We start from the raw sequence: 14,557 nt of genomic DNA, 5'->3' as shown, positions 1-14,557 counted from the left end.
CTGGTTTTATGATGGCATTCTGATAGAAGGGAGACACAAAATCCAAGTAAACAGATAAGAATAATTGCTAATTAAAATAAGTACTTTAAGGAAACCAACTGATATTAAGGAAAATGTTGGGGGAGTGCATGTAGCAGCCGTTGCAGTATTCCAGTTGATCAATCAATGATGATGGCTTGGGATAGGTGATAGCAATGGTACTGGAAAAAAATGGATGGATTTGAGATATATTTTGGGAATAATAATAAGTGGATTCAACTTGGTGGTTTAGGGAAAGGGAGAAAATAAAACCCAGGTTCCTGGTTTGAGTAACTTATACTGTTTACTGAGAGACCCAGCAGGGAGCACATAAGTATGGTGGAGAAATCAAGTTGTTGGTTTTGAACATTTAAGCTAGAAATGTGAGATATCCAAAATGTCAGGTAGGTAATTAGATATAAGAATCTGGAGCTAAGAGATTATAAATTGTATTACCTGGACTACTTGTTGTAGGTTTCTAAAAAGTTATCCCTGCCTCCACATCTATTCTTCTAAACTTGACAAGGTAATCTATAAAATAGCAAAGGAGAGGCTCCCAGTTCCTTAAAGAATAAAGTCCAGACTCTTTTAGCATGGCATAGGAAGGCTTCCCTGACCTGGCCTGTTTTTACTCTTTGTATTATAAGCATCTTTAGCTGTACTAAACTGCTTAGGATTTTCTAAAACTTTGTGCCTTTGCAAATATGGCTTCTTTCTCCCTAGAATATCCTTATGCTGATTCTTCATCTGCAAACTTCACTCTTCCTTCACATTTCAGTTTAAGAGTTATGTCAAGTATTTAAGATCTATCGTGTACTAAATGAAGCCTTCTTTTTTGTTGTTTTTTTGCGGTTGGCTGGAGCCTTTTTTGGTTGTTTGTTGCCTTACAGAGTCAGCATTCCCACTTATGTACAGAACCTTCATAGCACTTATTGCATTGTGTTGTGATTATTTGTTACAGCTCTCATTTCCCTTCTCCATTGGGCTTGGAGGTGAGGCTACAAATGGCACAAATTCATCTTCGTATACCCAATACCTTCTGCAGTGTCTGGCCCATAATATGCACTTTTTAAGTCTTTGTTGAATGAGTGATTTGGAGAGGCAGTGTTGCATAATGGCAAAAATTCAGACTTTTAAATTGGACCAAGCTGAGTTCCAGGCTTAATATCACCAATTACTAACTGTTAAACCTTGCATAAATTATTTAATGTCTCTGAACTTCAATTTTCTTGTCCTTAACATGAGGATAATAATACTTATCTTTGTGCATTGTTTTGAGAATTATGTGAGATTTTCGTTTTTTTTTATTTTATTTTATTTTGTCGATATACAATGTGGTTGATTATTGTGGCCCATTACCGAGACCTCCCTCCCTCCTCCCTCTCCTCCCTCCCACCCAACAATGTCCTTTCTGTTTGCTTGTTGCATCAACTTCAAGGAACTGTAGTTGTTATGTCTTCTCTCCCCCCCCCGGTTTTTTTTGTGTGTGTGTGTGTGTGTGTGTGTGTGTGTGTGTGTGTGAATTTATTTATTTATTTTTAGCTCCCACCAATGAGTGAGAACATGTGGTATTTCTCTTTCTGTGTCTGACTTTTTTCACTTAGTTTTTAAATTTTTAATATATTAATTAAATTCTTGAGAGAATTATATTAATAATTAATATAATTATTAATAATTAATATAATTCTCTCAAGGTCCATCCATGTTGTTGCAAATGGCAGTATTTCATTCGTTTTTATAGCTGAGTAGTATTCCATTGTGTAGATATACCACATTTTCCGTATCCACTCATCCGATGATGGACATTTGGGCTGGTTTCAACTCTTGGCTATTGTAAAGAGTGCTGCGATGAACATTGGGTAACAGGTATACCTTTGACTTGATGATTTCCATTCCTCTGGGTGTATTCCCAGCAGTGGGATAGCTGGGTCATATGGTAGATCTATCTGCAATTGTTTGAGGAACCTCCATACCATTTTCCATAGAGGCTGCACCATTTTGCGGTCCCTTATGTGAGATTTTCTAAAATTTCCTAGGGTAGTGCCTAACAGAAAGAGGTCACCTAATAAGTGGAATACGATAAGATTTAATTACTCATTCCTCCTTCTTATCATTATCTGAAAACAGTTGCCTGTGGAATGAAAGATTCTAGTGTCCTTGCTTTTAAAATAATTGGATATTAGATGCGGCAGTTTAAAAAGCCTCATAGTAAGTGAGTTAAAAAATATTATATAAATTTTATAATTTACTAAAATTATAAAATTTATAAAATTATAAAATTGATCTATTATCATTTTTAATTTTACTGAGGTGAAAATGTGACTTAAATTTATTAAATTTAGGTTGTAGTTTACTGATAATCTATAAATATAGTTACATCACATATCAACATGTAAATAGAATATGTGCTGCTATATTAGTATGGAGTATGTTAAAATATAAAATAGGTACATTACCAAATCCTATCAAATCTGAAGCATTTCTATGACTGAGTATATGGTTGATAACACCAAGGTCAAGGGTTCTGATCCCTGTACCAGCCAGTTGCCACACGCAAAAACAAAAGACACGAATGAGTATATGACTTTGTGTATAATCACCTTAAAAATAGTTGAGTAGATTGGTAGATCTCTTCATTGACTACTGTTTCAACTCATAATCACAACTGTCTGGGTTCTGTGTGAATCTATAGTTTCTGGAATCCATGTACTTTAAAGCAGAGGTGTGTCGAACAGACTTCCCATATTTACCACTTATAGGAACTGGCAATTTATTTGAGCCAAATTTGTATTTCCAATAAGGAACTTGGAATTACTTACATTATAACATGATTACTTCTGTACTAACTTCATTTAAGTCTGGGGAAAGATACTTACTGAGGTTACTAGCTTTTTGTCCCCTTCTCCCATCTTTGTTCAACTGTCTTCTATTACCAGTGTTTGGAGCTGAGGGAGGAAGGAGGAATGAGTAATCAAATTTATAAGAGTTGTTTAAGATATCTAAGATATTTTCATATTTACTAGTTGTATCTGCGTAGCCCAATTGCTATAATAATTAGGACCACTTCCACTGACAATTTTGTTTAACTAGGATGGATTTATAAAATTTAGTTATCTGGATTAACAGAAGTTTTTAAATTGGACAGAAGATTTGTTTGATATTATGTATTTGGAAGAGTTTTCCATATGTAGGCCTCTTCTCATCTTGGAACCTTCTAGGGTATTCTTTGGAGCCCTAATTCATATTTAATAAACACCTCTGTAAGGTGTTGCACACTCTGCAAAGTGTACCCCTAATTTTCTTGCTAAAACTTGCTCTTGGCTTATGCTTTCTGTCTACCCAAGGTCACTTCTACACATGAATGTGCAACCAAGCTGACACATCATACTAATATCTTAGTTCCTGATCTGCTATGTCTCCTGTGAACTCCATTTCCACACTAGTTCAGCCATGCACTACTATGGTCACACCTTATACCTTCTCATCCCTAGGAACTGTTCTAGTAATGGTCCACCTGTCCTTTGAAGATTTAATATAACAAATAATATTGAGTGCTTAGTGCAGGCATTGTTCTGGGTGTGTGGAATATACTAGTAAACAGAACAGACAAAAATGTCTGGCCTTATGGAGCTTTTACTCTAGTTGAGAGAGGCGGACAATAAACAAAAAGCATAATAAGTAAGTAGATTATACAGTATTTTAGAAGGTGATAAGTGCCATCAAGGAAGGAAAAGTAAGGCAGTGAAGAGATAAAAAGTTTTGCAATTTTAAATAAGGTGGTCAAGTTAGTTTTCACTGAGAAAGTGACATTTCACAAAAGACTCCAAAGAAAGAGAGAGAGGTAGCCATGCAGATATCTGAGGGAAGAGTGGTATATATAGACAGACCAGATAGTGCAAAATCCTAAAGGAGAACATACAAGGATGTTGGTGTGATAGAGAGGAATAAGTGAAGGTGAAGAGGTAATGAGAGTTGGGGGCAGATTGTATAAGAGGTTGGAAGCCATTAATAGGACTTTGGCTTATATGTGAGTAAAATCAGGAGCCACTGAGGAGTTCTGAGAAGTGACATGGTCAGACTTCTTTTTTCAAAGTATCTTAATGCGAGGAGAATGTAGGAAACAAGGTAAAAGCAGGGATATCAGTCAGTTTCTTGCAGGAATTCATACTGGAAATGATGGTGGCTCAGATCAGGTGAATAGATTTGGAAGTGGTAGGAAGTGGTGAAATTCTGTATATATTTAGAATGTAGAGACAACAGGAGTTTCTGAATAGATTGGATGTGCAATATGAGACAAAGGAATCAAGGATGACTTCAAGTGTTGCTATGAAAACCAGAAGGATGAGGTGGAGAAGGCCGTGGATGAAACAGGGTTTGGGGGAGAGATCTAGAGTTCAGTTTTGGATATGTTTGAGATGTCCGTTAACCAGATAGACATGTCTGGTTTGATATATATGAATCTGAAGTTCAAGAGAAGGCTGGTCACCATATATATAAGCTATGAGACTAATGAAATCACTAAGGGACAGAGCAAAGAATGGCACTAAGAACTGAGCCCTGGCACATTCCAGCTTTAAAGCAAACAAGGAGATGAGGAGGAACCAACAAAAGTTTATACTAAGAAGGAATAGCCAATGAGGTGGGATGAAAACCATGAGGATGTGGTGTTTTAGAATCTAAGTGGAAAAAGTGACTTAATTAGGAAGGAGTGATTTACTGATAGGTCCAGTAAGATGAGGACTGAGAATTTCTTCTAACTCTCTTCCTTTTACCTCCAATTCAGGGCCTTTATATATACTGTACCCTTTTCCTAGAACACTCTATGTGCCCTTCTTGTCTGGTAAATGTCTTTTTATTATTCAGGTCTCAGTTTTGATGTATATTTATCTAGGAAAGTTTCCAAACATTCAAACTGAAAAATGAGTCTCTCTTAAATGGTCCCTTAACATTTATTACTTCCCCTGTAGTATTTATTTAGAACTGCATCTATATTTACTATTTTATATCCAGAGCCTAGCCCAATGTCTGCAAATATGAACACCCAAATACATATTTGTTAAATGTATGAAGGAATGAAATTCAGGGAGTTAGATGATCAATTATTTTTTTAACTGTAAATTATATGGCATATATTTTGACTATTTAAAATAATTTTGCTGAAGCAGAAATGGAGCATTCCTGTGGTGAAAAGGGAGAAAAAACCCCAAATATATGTCTTGCCTCTGCCACTAGCTACATGATTGTGGGATTTTATCTTTCTGGACCTCATCATCCCAAACTTTCAGTATTCATTGTTACGAGTTAAGACAGTGTTTGTTTGGTCCATTCTTTTTTTTTTTTTGTAATTAAACTTTTACTTTGATAACATTCTAAATTCATAGGCAGTTGTACGAAATAATGGAGAGAGATCTTGTGTACTCTTTACCTAGTTTCCTTCAGTGGTAACATCTTGTACAATTATAGTGCAATATCACAACCATGATATTGACACAGTCAAGAGAGAGACATTTCCATACCACAAAGATCCCTTGTGTTGCCTTTTTATAGGAACAACTACTTCTATCCCACTCCAACTTAATTCGTATATTGTGGAAAAACCTCAATGTAACTCTCAATAATAACAAAGTAAAGAAAATTCTTATGCTTCTGTCATTGCATAAATGGGTCAAGTATTTTATTATTTTATTCAGATCATCTTTATCCTTATAGAGGTTTTTGTTGTTGTTGTTTTCTTTATTATAGAGTTTTAATCAGCTTGCATAATCAGTTACTGAGAGAGACTATTAAAAATTCCCACTTCGGTTATGGATTTGCTATTTTCCTTTGTTTCTTCAAATTTCCCTTTTATTTCTATCAGTGTTTGCCTTATATATTAATATATTTTGGACTTGTATTTATCTTTCTCATAAATGAAATCTTTCATTGTTATAAAATGTGCTTCTTTAGTCTAGTAATGTTTTTTGCCTTAAGTCTATGTTACTTTATGTTAATAACCAAGGCAATCTGTACTTTGGTGTATATAATATGTCTTTTCCATTCTTTTACTTTCAATGTTTATGACTCCTTCCATTTAAGGTATGTGCTTTAAAATATGCCTATAGATATTTTTTTCAATTCAGTATGAGAATCTTTTTTTTTAATTGGCATTCTTAGTTCATTTACTTTTAATGTGTTTTCTAGTTTACTAATTCTTTGTCTGGATCTCTTCTGCAGTAAATCTTATCCAATAAATTTTTAACTTTGTGTGTGTGTGTGTGTGTGTGTTTGTATGTGTGCAACTGGCTGGTACAGGGTTTGAACCCTGGACCTTGCTGCTATCAACACCATGCTCTAACCTAATGAGCTAACTGGCCAGCCCCATCCAGTAAACTTTCAATTAATAAACATAAAAATAACAAAATTATCTCCTCAAAGTACATAATTCCCTGACCAGCCATTTACTTATTATTTCCAAAATATATTTTAACAGTATCTTATTCTCCTCAACACAGTTCTACTATTTACTTAAGAATGGGTCAGTGAATTCCAGTCAAATTTACCTTGTTCTTAGTTGATTACAAAAACACCATCTTGACCTTAAAGGTTGAAAATGAAAACTTTTTTTATTCTCTTCTCAAGTGATAATGCTTGAGAACTGTTTCTTGGTAATTAGAAAGAAGATCAAATCTGAATCTTCGGTTACAATACAAAAATGGTTACAATTAATTTTTTGCAGCAGTTGAACCAGTATGGCTGAACCTACATGAGATATTTTTATTATAACATACTATTTATACTTTATTTATTTATTAATTTGCCAGCTGACCAGTATGGAGATCCAAACCATTGACCTTAGTGTTTTAACACCATGCTCTAACCAACTGAGCTAACTGACCAGCCAATTTTTATACTTTATTTTTTATTATTTATTTATTTATTTATTTATTTAAAAAGATGACCGGTAAGGGGATCTTAACCCTTGGCTTGGTGTTAGCACCATGCTCAGTCAGTGAGCTAACCGGCCTTCCCTATATAGGATCCAAACCTGTGGCCTTGGTTGTATCAGTGCGGCACTCTCCCAAGTGAGCCATGGGCCGGCCCCTCCAATGTTTATACTTTAGACAGCAGTATAAACGGAAAAGAGCTTTTAAACAATTATTTTACATAGAGGGTTAGAAGTCTTGATTCTAATTTGATTTTTAGAATAGGGTTTTTACGTAATGCATGTATGGGACAAAAGTCCTCGGTTAAGAGACAGTGGTCTACAGCCAGCAGGGAAAAGCCCATATAATCAACTCTAATCACTGTTTAGGTATGGGATTGTATACTTTAATAATTTTAGAGCTAACAGGTGGTTGACATACTGATCTTGTTAAGAGATTTTAAAGAATTGCTGTAGGGGAAAATGTGAAAAAATGTTTGCTAACGGCAAGCTGTTGATGGAAACTTTAGAGACAATTATACTTAGATTTAATCGTAAGAATGCAACTTTTGCTTAAATCATTTAAGGAGAGGTTATATTTTTGATAATGATCACAGTTTGATCAACTTAGCTTTTCACAAATTGTACTTTGGAATGCCATGTTGTTAACTTAAATGATGTTACTAGTTTCCATTGTTTAACTATACTTAGCCATAGATAACTTTTGTCACAATGTGCATATCTTTGTGTCCTTTTGAAATGATTGAATCAATGGATTTTTCTTGTGAAACTTCCTTGTCTTTACAATAAAAAACAGAAGCTAACTTTGAATCGGGTCTGTACTCAGTTTTTTCCTACTAACAGAGGAGTTGCTGAGGTGCAGTCCCTTTGGGCTTCTCATTGCGTTCATGTTGCTTTGAGTAATCCTTTTTTGTTTAGTAATAACAAAAACATTCATGTTCTATTGATTAGATTGTACCACTACATATTTTAAAATTCTTTATGTATCAAGTATGTGTTTGAATCGCCAATGAGCCACACCATAATCTTAAGTTCAATTAAAATTTTCTCTGAACATTTTCATACTATTTTAGACTTCTTTTATCTTCCTATTTGAATAACTTATTTGTGAGTCTATTAGAAGAAATTTTTGATTAAGGTAGCTTCAATTTCACTGTTTATTTTTGCAAATATAGTGCCTGATCCAGTCCTCATAAAATAAATCACATAAGTTGCAAAGTGACCTCAACATAGCAGATATTTTTTTCTTGGAGTGTCTATTAAAAAGTAAAAAAAGCGAAAAGGAGTCTGAAACAAAGATAATAGGCAGTAAAATCATTTTTGTATTTTTTTTCTTAGCTTCTTGCCAATGTTCCACTCTAAAACATTGCAGCCCTTATACCACAGACTCTGAAAAGTGCTTCCAAACCTCCATTACTTCTGAAAAGTGAGTTGAGGTTTCCGTAGTGTAGTGGTTATCACGTTCGCCTCACACTTCTGAAAAGTGAGCATGGCTCTTTTTGCTGCTGCTACCCTTGCTGGAATGGATTTCACTTAATCCCCTGCTCCTCTGAGTTTTGACTTTCTAGCTTAAAGTCCAGAATGGTTGTATCTGATTAGCAGAACTCAGTAGCTGTAAGGCAAATCGGGAAAGTGTCTAACATCTCCAGTATATCCAGCCTCAATCTGTCCCAGACTCATATATTTTAATTCTGGACCTATGTGTTTCCAAGCCTGTTTGACATTTCCACTTCAAATCTTATAGCCTTCTCAAACTTTATAAAATCCCTGAAAGATTTACTGATTTCTTCTCTCCCCAATCCATTTATTTCTTCCTTATTCTTTACTGTCTCAGTCAATTGCATCATTAACTTCATCGTTCTATATCCACATCTTGATTTCCCATTTCTTTCATTCTCCACATGTCCTCCATCAGCAAGTCCTGTTTGCTTTACCCACTCTCATACATTTCCCAATTCTCTCCAGTTTTATTGCTAAAAATGATTTTTGCCTGTCTCTCGCAACCTGATAATAGGTTTCCTGATTTCACGTCTTCCCCTTTTTGAACCATTCTCTATTCTTTGCTCAGTTTTGTTGTAGGTGGTGATGTTGTTAGTACATTAGGGATGTTCTCATTGGTGTTTATGAGGACCTTATTATAGGTCTGAGTCATAAATCATTTCTAAATCCAGTTGCCTACTGAAACACTGGGGGCTTTGTAGACTGGCCAGATCCTATGGGGACATTCACCTCCTGCCTCCTTATTGGTAGCTTTGTCCCTAATTGGTAGTTTTTGAGGTGTAAGTCAGTTCTTGTCACTCCCCTGCTTAAAACCCTCTGGTAAGTGCTGTTCAGAAGAACTTTAAGTGACAATGGAAATGTTCTCTATCTGCACTGTTTAATGTGGTAGCTACTAGCCATATGTGGCTATTGAGCACTTGAAACATGGCTGGTGCAAGTGGGGAACTGAATTTTTAATTTTATTTAAGTTTAAATAGCCACATGTGACTAATGGTGTATAGAACAGATAGATCCATTAGCTTCCCTTTATTCTTTTCTTTCTTTCTTTTTTTTTTTTTTTTTGACAGCTGACCAGTATGGAAATTCAAACCCTTTGTCTTGGTCTCAGCACCACACTCTCCCAAGTGATTTACCAGCCAGCCCCAGCTTCCCTTTGATCTTAAAATACTTGTCCCATTAGTTTCATCTTACCATTCTCTCCTTTGTTTTGGTCACATTGACCTCTTGGCCTCCTTTTATTTTAAAATCTATATTTGTATACTTATTAGACAATGATAAAAAAAATTCATGCATTTTTTTAAAGTTGACAAATTTCAGTTAGATTAATACCTAGGCAAGAATAGTCAGATATATTTGGGAAAAAAGGAATCATGAATGGAGTCACGAATGGAGATTTTCCAAAACATAAAATATTTTTAATATTTTTAAGTTGATTAATACATAAATGCAATGTTGATAGTAGAAACAGACACAGATAGCTGTAAAAGGAAAATAACTGATAAATGTAGTGTTTCAAATTGGTAGGGCAAATGGCTTCAGATAGTTCTCTTGCCATTTATGAAAACTTAGATCTGACCATTTACTCTTAGTTCTTAAATCACTTTTATTCAGTGCTATCATTTTATTTTTGTGGAAGAGGCTGAGCATAGCAGAGTAACTGGAAGTGAGAAGAAGAGGGACTTTGAAGTACTAGTAATGTTCTGTTTCTTAATATGAATGCTGGTTACATATGTGTACTCATTTTTTAATTCCTTGAGCTTTATCAATATAATCTGTGTTCTTTTATTTTTTTATTTATTTAAATAAAGAAAACAAAAAAAATTTTTTTTATTGTACACCTATGTGGGGTTCAAAGTTGATTTTCAGTAGTTGTATACAATATGTGATGGTCAGATCAGGATAGTTAGCCTGTGCATCATTACAATATGTAAGCATTCTCTGTGTCCATTAACCAATTTCTTGTTAACCCCCTCACTCTCTCCCTCCCCCTTTCCACTTCTCATAACCACGGTTCTTTTTTCTCCTTCTAAAAGTTCAATATATTATTGCGAATGTTGTTTCTTTCTTTGTCTCTCTCCATCTCTTTTTATTGTTTATTTATTTATGGATTCACCTCCTGGTTATGAATGAGAACATGCTGTACTTCTCCTTCTGTACCTGGGTTATTTCACTTAGGGTAATTTTCTCCAGGCTCTTCCATATTGCTGCAAATGGCAGAATTTCATTCTTTTTTATGGCTGAGTAGTGTTCCATTCTGTATATGTACCACATTTTCCTTATCCAGTCATCCATTGATGGACATTTGATTGGTTGGTTCAAATAAGTTGATTCCATTGCCTGGCTGTCGTAAATAGAGCTGCAATAAACATGGGAATGCAGGTATCCCTTCGACATGATGATTTTCAATCCTCTGGATATATCCCCAGTAGTGGGATTGCTGGATCCTATGGTAGTTCTATCTGTAGTTGTGTGAGGAACCTCCATACTGTTCTCCATAATGGCTGTATTAATTTACAGTGCCACCAACAGTTCAGAAGTGTTCCCCTTTCTCCACATCCTCACCAGCATTTGTCATTCTCTGTCTTTTTTATAATAGCCGGTCTGACTGGGGTGAGGTGATATCTCAAAGTGGTTGTAATTTGCATTTCTTTGATAACTAGCAATGTTGAACATTTTTTCATATACCTGTTGGCTCTCTGCATGTCCTCCTTTGAGAAATGTCTATTCAGCTCCCTTGCCCAGTTTTTAATTGGATTTTTTAGTTTTTTGCTGTAAAATTGTTTGAACTCTTTGTATATCCTAGATATTAATCCCTTGTCAGGTGCATAGTTTGCAAATATTTTCTCCCATTCTATTGGTTGTCTTTTGATTCTGTTGATTGTTTCCTTTGCTGTGCAGAAGTTTTTAGTTTCATATAATCCCATTTGTTTATTTTTTCTTTTGTTGTCTGTGCTTTTGGGGTCTTATTCATAAAGTCTTTGCCAAGTCCTACATCCTGGCGTGTTTCCTCTGTGTTTTCTTCTAGAAGTTTTAAATTTTCAGGTCTTATATTTAAGTCTTTAATCCATTTTGAGTTGATTTTGGTATATGGTGAGAGGTACAAATCAAGTTTCATTCTTGTACGTATGGATATCCAGGTTTTCCAGCACTGTTTATTGAAGAGGTTCTCCTTTCCCCATTGTATTTCTTGGTGCCCTCATCGAAGATCAGTTAGCTGTAAATATGTGGGTTGATTGCTGTGTTCTCTATTGTTTCATTGGCGTATGTGTCTGTTTTTATGCCATTACCATGTTGTTTTGGTTAGTATGGATTTGTAATATAGTTTAAAGTCTGGAAGTATAATGCCTTCACTTTACTTTTTTTGCTCAGGATTGCTTTGGCTGTTCAGGGTCTTTTGTTTTCGATATGAATGTTAGGATTGTTTTGTTTTTTTGTATTTCTGTGAAGCATGTCATTGGTATTTTGATGGGGGTTGCATTGATTGTGTAGATGGCTTTAGGTAGTATGGACATTTTCACTATGTTGATTCTTCCAATCCATGAACAAGGAATGTCTTTCCATCTTTCAGTGTCCTCTTTAATTTCTTTCAGTAGTGATTTGTAGTTGTTGTTGTAGAACTTTATCATAATCTGTGTTCTTTTATTTATGTATTTATTTAAATAAAGAAAACAATTTATTGCTTACAGTTTTGGGGGCTGGGAAATCCAAAGTCCAGGGAACACATACAGTGAAGGTCTTGTGGTGGCAACAGTTTGGCAGAACAGAGAGAGAGTTCCTCATGTACTCTCCTTTTAAAGCCCCCCCAACCCTTTTTCCTTTTCTTTATGGTGGTTGGCCAGTAAAGGTATCTGAACCCTTGACCTTGGTGTTACAACATTGTGCCCTAACCAGCTGAGCTAAGTGGCCAGCCCAGCACATTGGTCTCCCTTCTATTTCTTGAAAACACCAAGCCTTTTCTTAACTCAAGGCCTTTGCACTGGTGCTCTCTGCCTGGAGTGCTCTTTTCTTAATTTTGAACCCTGTTAGCTTTTTACATCCTTCAGAGAATAGTCCACATATCACCTTTTAAGATAGGCCTCTCCTGGTCAGCCTACCTGAAGTGGCCGGTGTCCTCTTAAGTTCCTTGTAATATTTGTGCTGTATTATAATTAATTCTCTTGTTTATTTATTTGTTTCTTTTTTGTCTCCCCTTCAAGAATGTAAGTCCTCTGGGGGCCTTGCTTCTCTAGATGGTAGCATGTAGCACATATTTGTTATCAATAAATAAATTCATGTTTAAGTTTTGAAATTCTTAGTAGACAAGAGTTGGTTACTTTTGGGGGGGGAGGGGAACTAAGGTTTTATAAGTCTGCAAGTAATTGAGAAAAATGCAAACTTGTTTAAGAGATGGAATGAGATAAACAGATGGTAAGGTGCCATCTACATACAAAGTATTAATATTAGAGAAATATTATAGTATAGCAATTTAATTGGACTTTTTCTTGCAGAGTTCTAAGAATTTACAGATATGTGACATTTTTATGTGGTAGAAAATTAAAATTACATCTGTGGAAACCCAGTGGATGAGGAGGGTGCTAATCAGGCAGAGTTTATACTGTGGATTCAGCTGGTTAAAAAGAATTAATTTTAATATTTTAAAATCAATCTCATTTAGTAATGTTGAATTAGTTAATTACTATAAGTTTGAAGTTAATGTGTTTGTATTTTATAAATGCAGGTTTGCCCACTCTTAGAAAATCTGGTGTGGTACAAAAATGTACATTTATAAAAAGATCAATTATAAAAGGACTCATCTTTCTATGGAAAATTTATCCCTTATTTTAAAAATTATTCAATTTGTAAAACTGTAGTTGATTCATAATTTTTCAGTAATACATTGATTGCATTCAGCAGGGGTATGGCTATATTATGGCTCAAAGTGAAATAGAGGATGCTGAGTTCCTAGGGAGTGCATTAAGTAATTGCTTTTGGACTCATTGCTTTATATTTTATTAGTAGCTTACTCTGGAATATTAGTAGCTTACTCTGGGAACGTGATTTAACTAGTTTCTATCTTTGTAGATAGTATGAGGGTACCTCAAAAAGTTTGTGGAAAAACAGAATTAAAACATAATATGAATCTTTCCATGAACTTTGTGAAGTACTCTCATATATTAAGACTATTTATAAGTACTTTAATATTATTGTTTATGTGCGATTCTATAATACACTTAATAATATATATTTCCCCTATCTCTCCCTTTGTTGTTGTTTCTTTATTTTTAGGATCATCATGCCTAGAGTTCGTACCATAAAAAAGTCTCTTATACCTCAGATTTCTTGTTTAACAAGTGAATCTTACAAACAGCTGGATTTTTTGCCTGAAAAACTAAGAGCAAAGCTCCTTCCATTCCAGAAAGATGGCATCATTTTTGCCCTTAGGAAAGATGGCAGGTAAAGTACTTACATGCTAAAAATGTTAAATTTCTGGCAAGTGTATTAACAAAGGTCTGTACAAACCATTATTTTCATATTTATATACTCTTTCTTTAGCAGAATTGATTGTGACTAAGTTAGCTTCATCCATTTACTACGATTTAACTACATATTAGGTTGAAATATACTGAGACAGTTCTGATTTCTTAAGACTGTATGTTTGGTTACTTTAAATATATGTGCTATCAGATATTCTCAGCATCTCATATTGACAGTTTTCTAGAAAATGCTTTTACATATAATCAGTCTCCACACTGCATTTTTATTCATTTCATTTTCCACCTTAGATTAGCAATCTCTGAGTTTGTCTTGCTAGTACCTTATACTACTGTCTATATTTCTTTACTTTTTTTCAAACTTTGTAGTAGTTATATGATCTCTTCCATCAAATCAGGCCATTACATTTCTATATTTTTAAGGGTAGCATTGTCTTGGTCCATAGTCACATGTATCATACATATACTTTAACCCCAACATTTTATTAGGAAAAGTTTTAAACATAGAACAAAGTTGAAGAATGTTAGAGTGAACACTTGGTAGACCCATCCCCCACAATCTGTCATTAATATTTTGCCATGCTTACTTTATCACATATTTATCCATTTATCAATCTCTCTATCCTTCATCATTATCAATCCTATA

The 14,557-nt window shown here is 34.7% G+C and overlaps 1 protein-coding gene across 1 annotated transcript in view; it reads left to right on the top strand.

The window, feature by feature from the left end:
• Window positions 1-14,557, top strand: part of ZRANB3 (zinc finger RANBP2-type containing 3) — a 242,000-nt gene that overhangs the window by 4,600 nt on the left and 222,843 nt on the right. Inside the window, exon 2 of the mRNA XM_063077303.1 lies at window positions 13,706-13,873. Coding sequence (XP_062933373.1) covers window positions 13,713-13,873 — 161 coding nt within the window. The 5' untranslated portion in view covers window positions 13,706-13,712. The remainder of the gene's footprint in view (window positions 1-13,705; window positions 13,874-14,557) is intronic.

The sequence above is a fragment of the Cynocephalus volans genome, chromosome 1 (assembly GCF_027409185.1).
Source record: "Cynocephalus volans isolate mCynVol1 chromosome 1, mCynVol1.pri, whole genome shotgun sequence".
Taxonomy (NCBI): Eukaryota; Metazoa; Chordata; class Mammalia; order Dermoptera; family Cynocephalidae; genus Cynocephalus; species Cynocephalus volans.
Note: the sequence above shows the minus strand (reverse complement) of the source record. Positions and strands in the feature narration are given on the sequence as shown.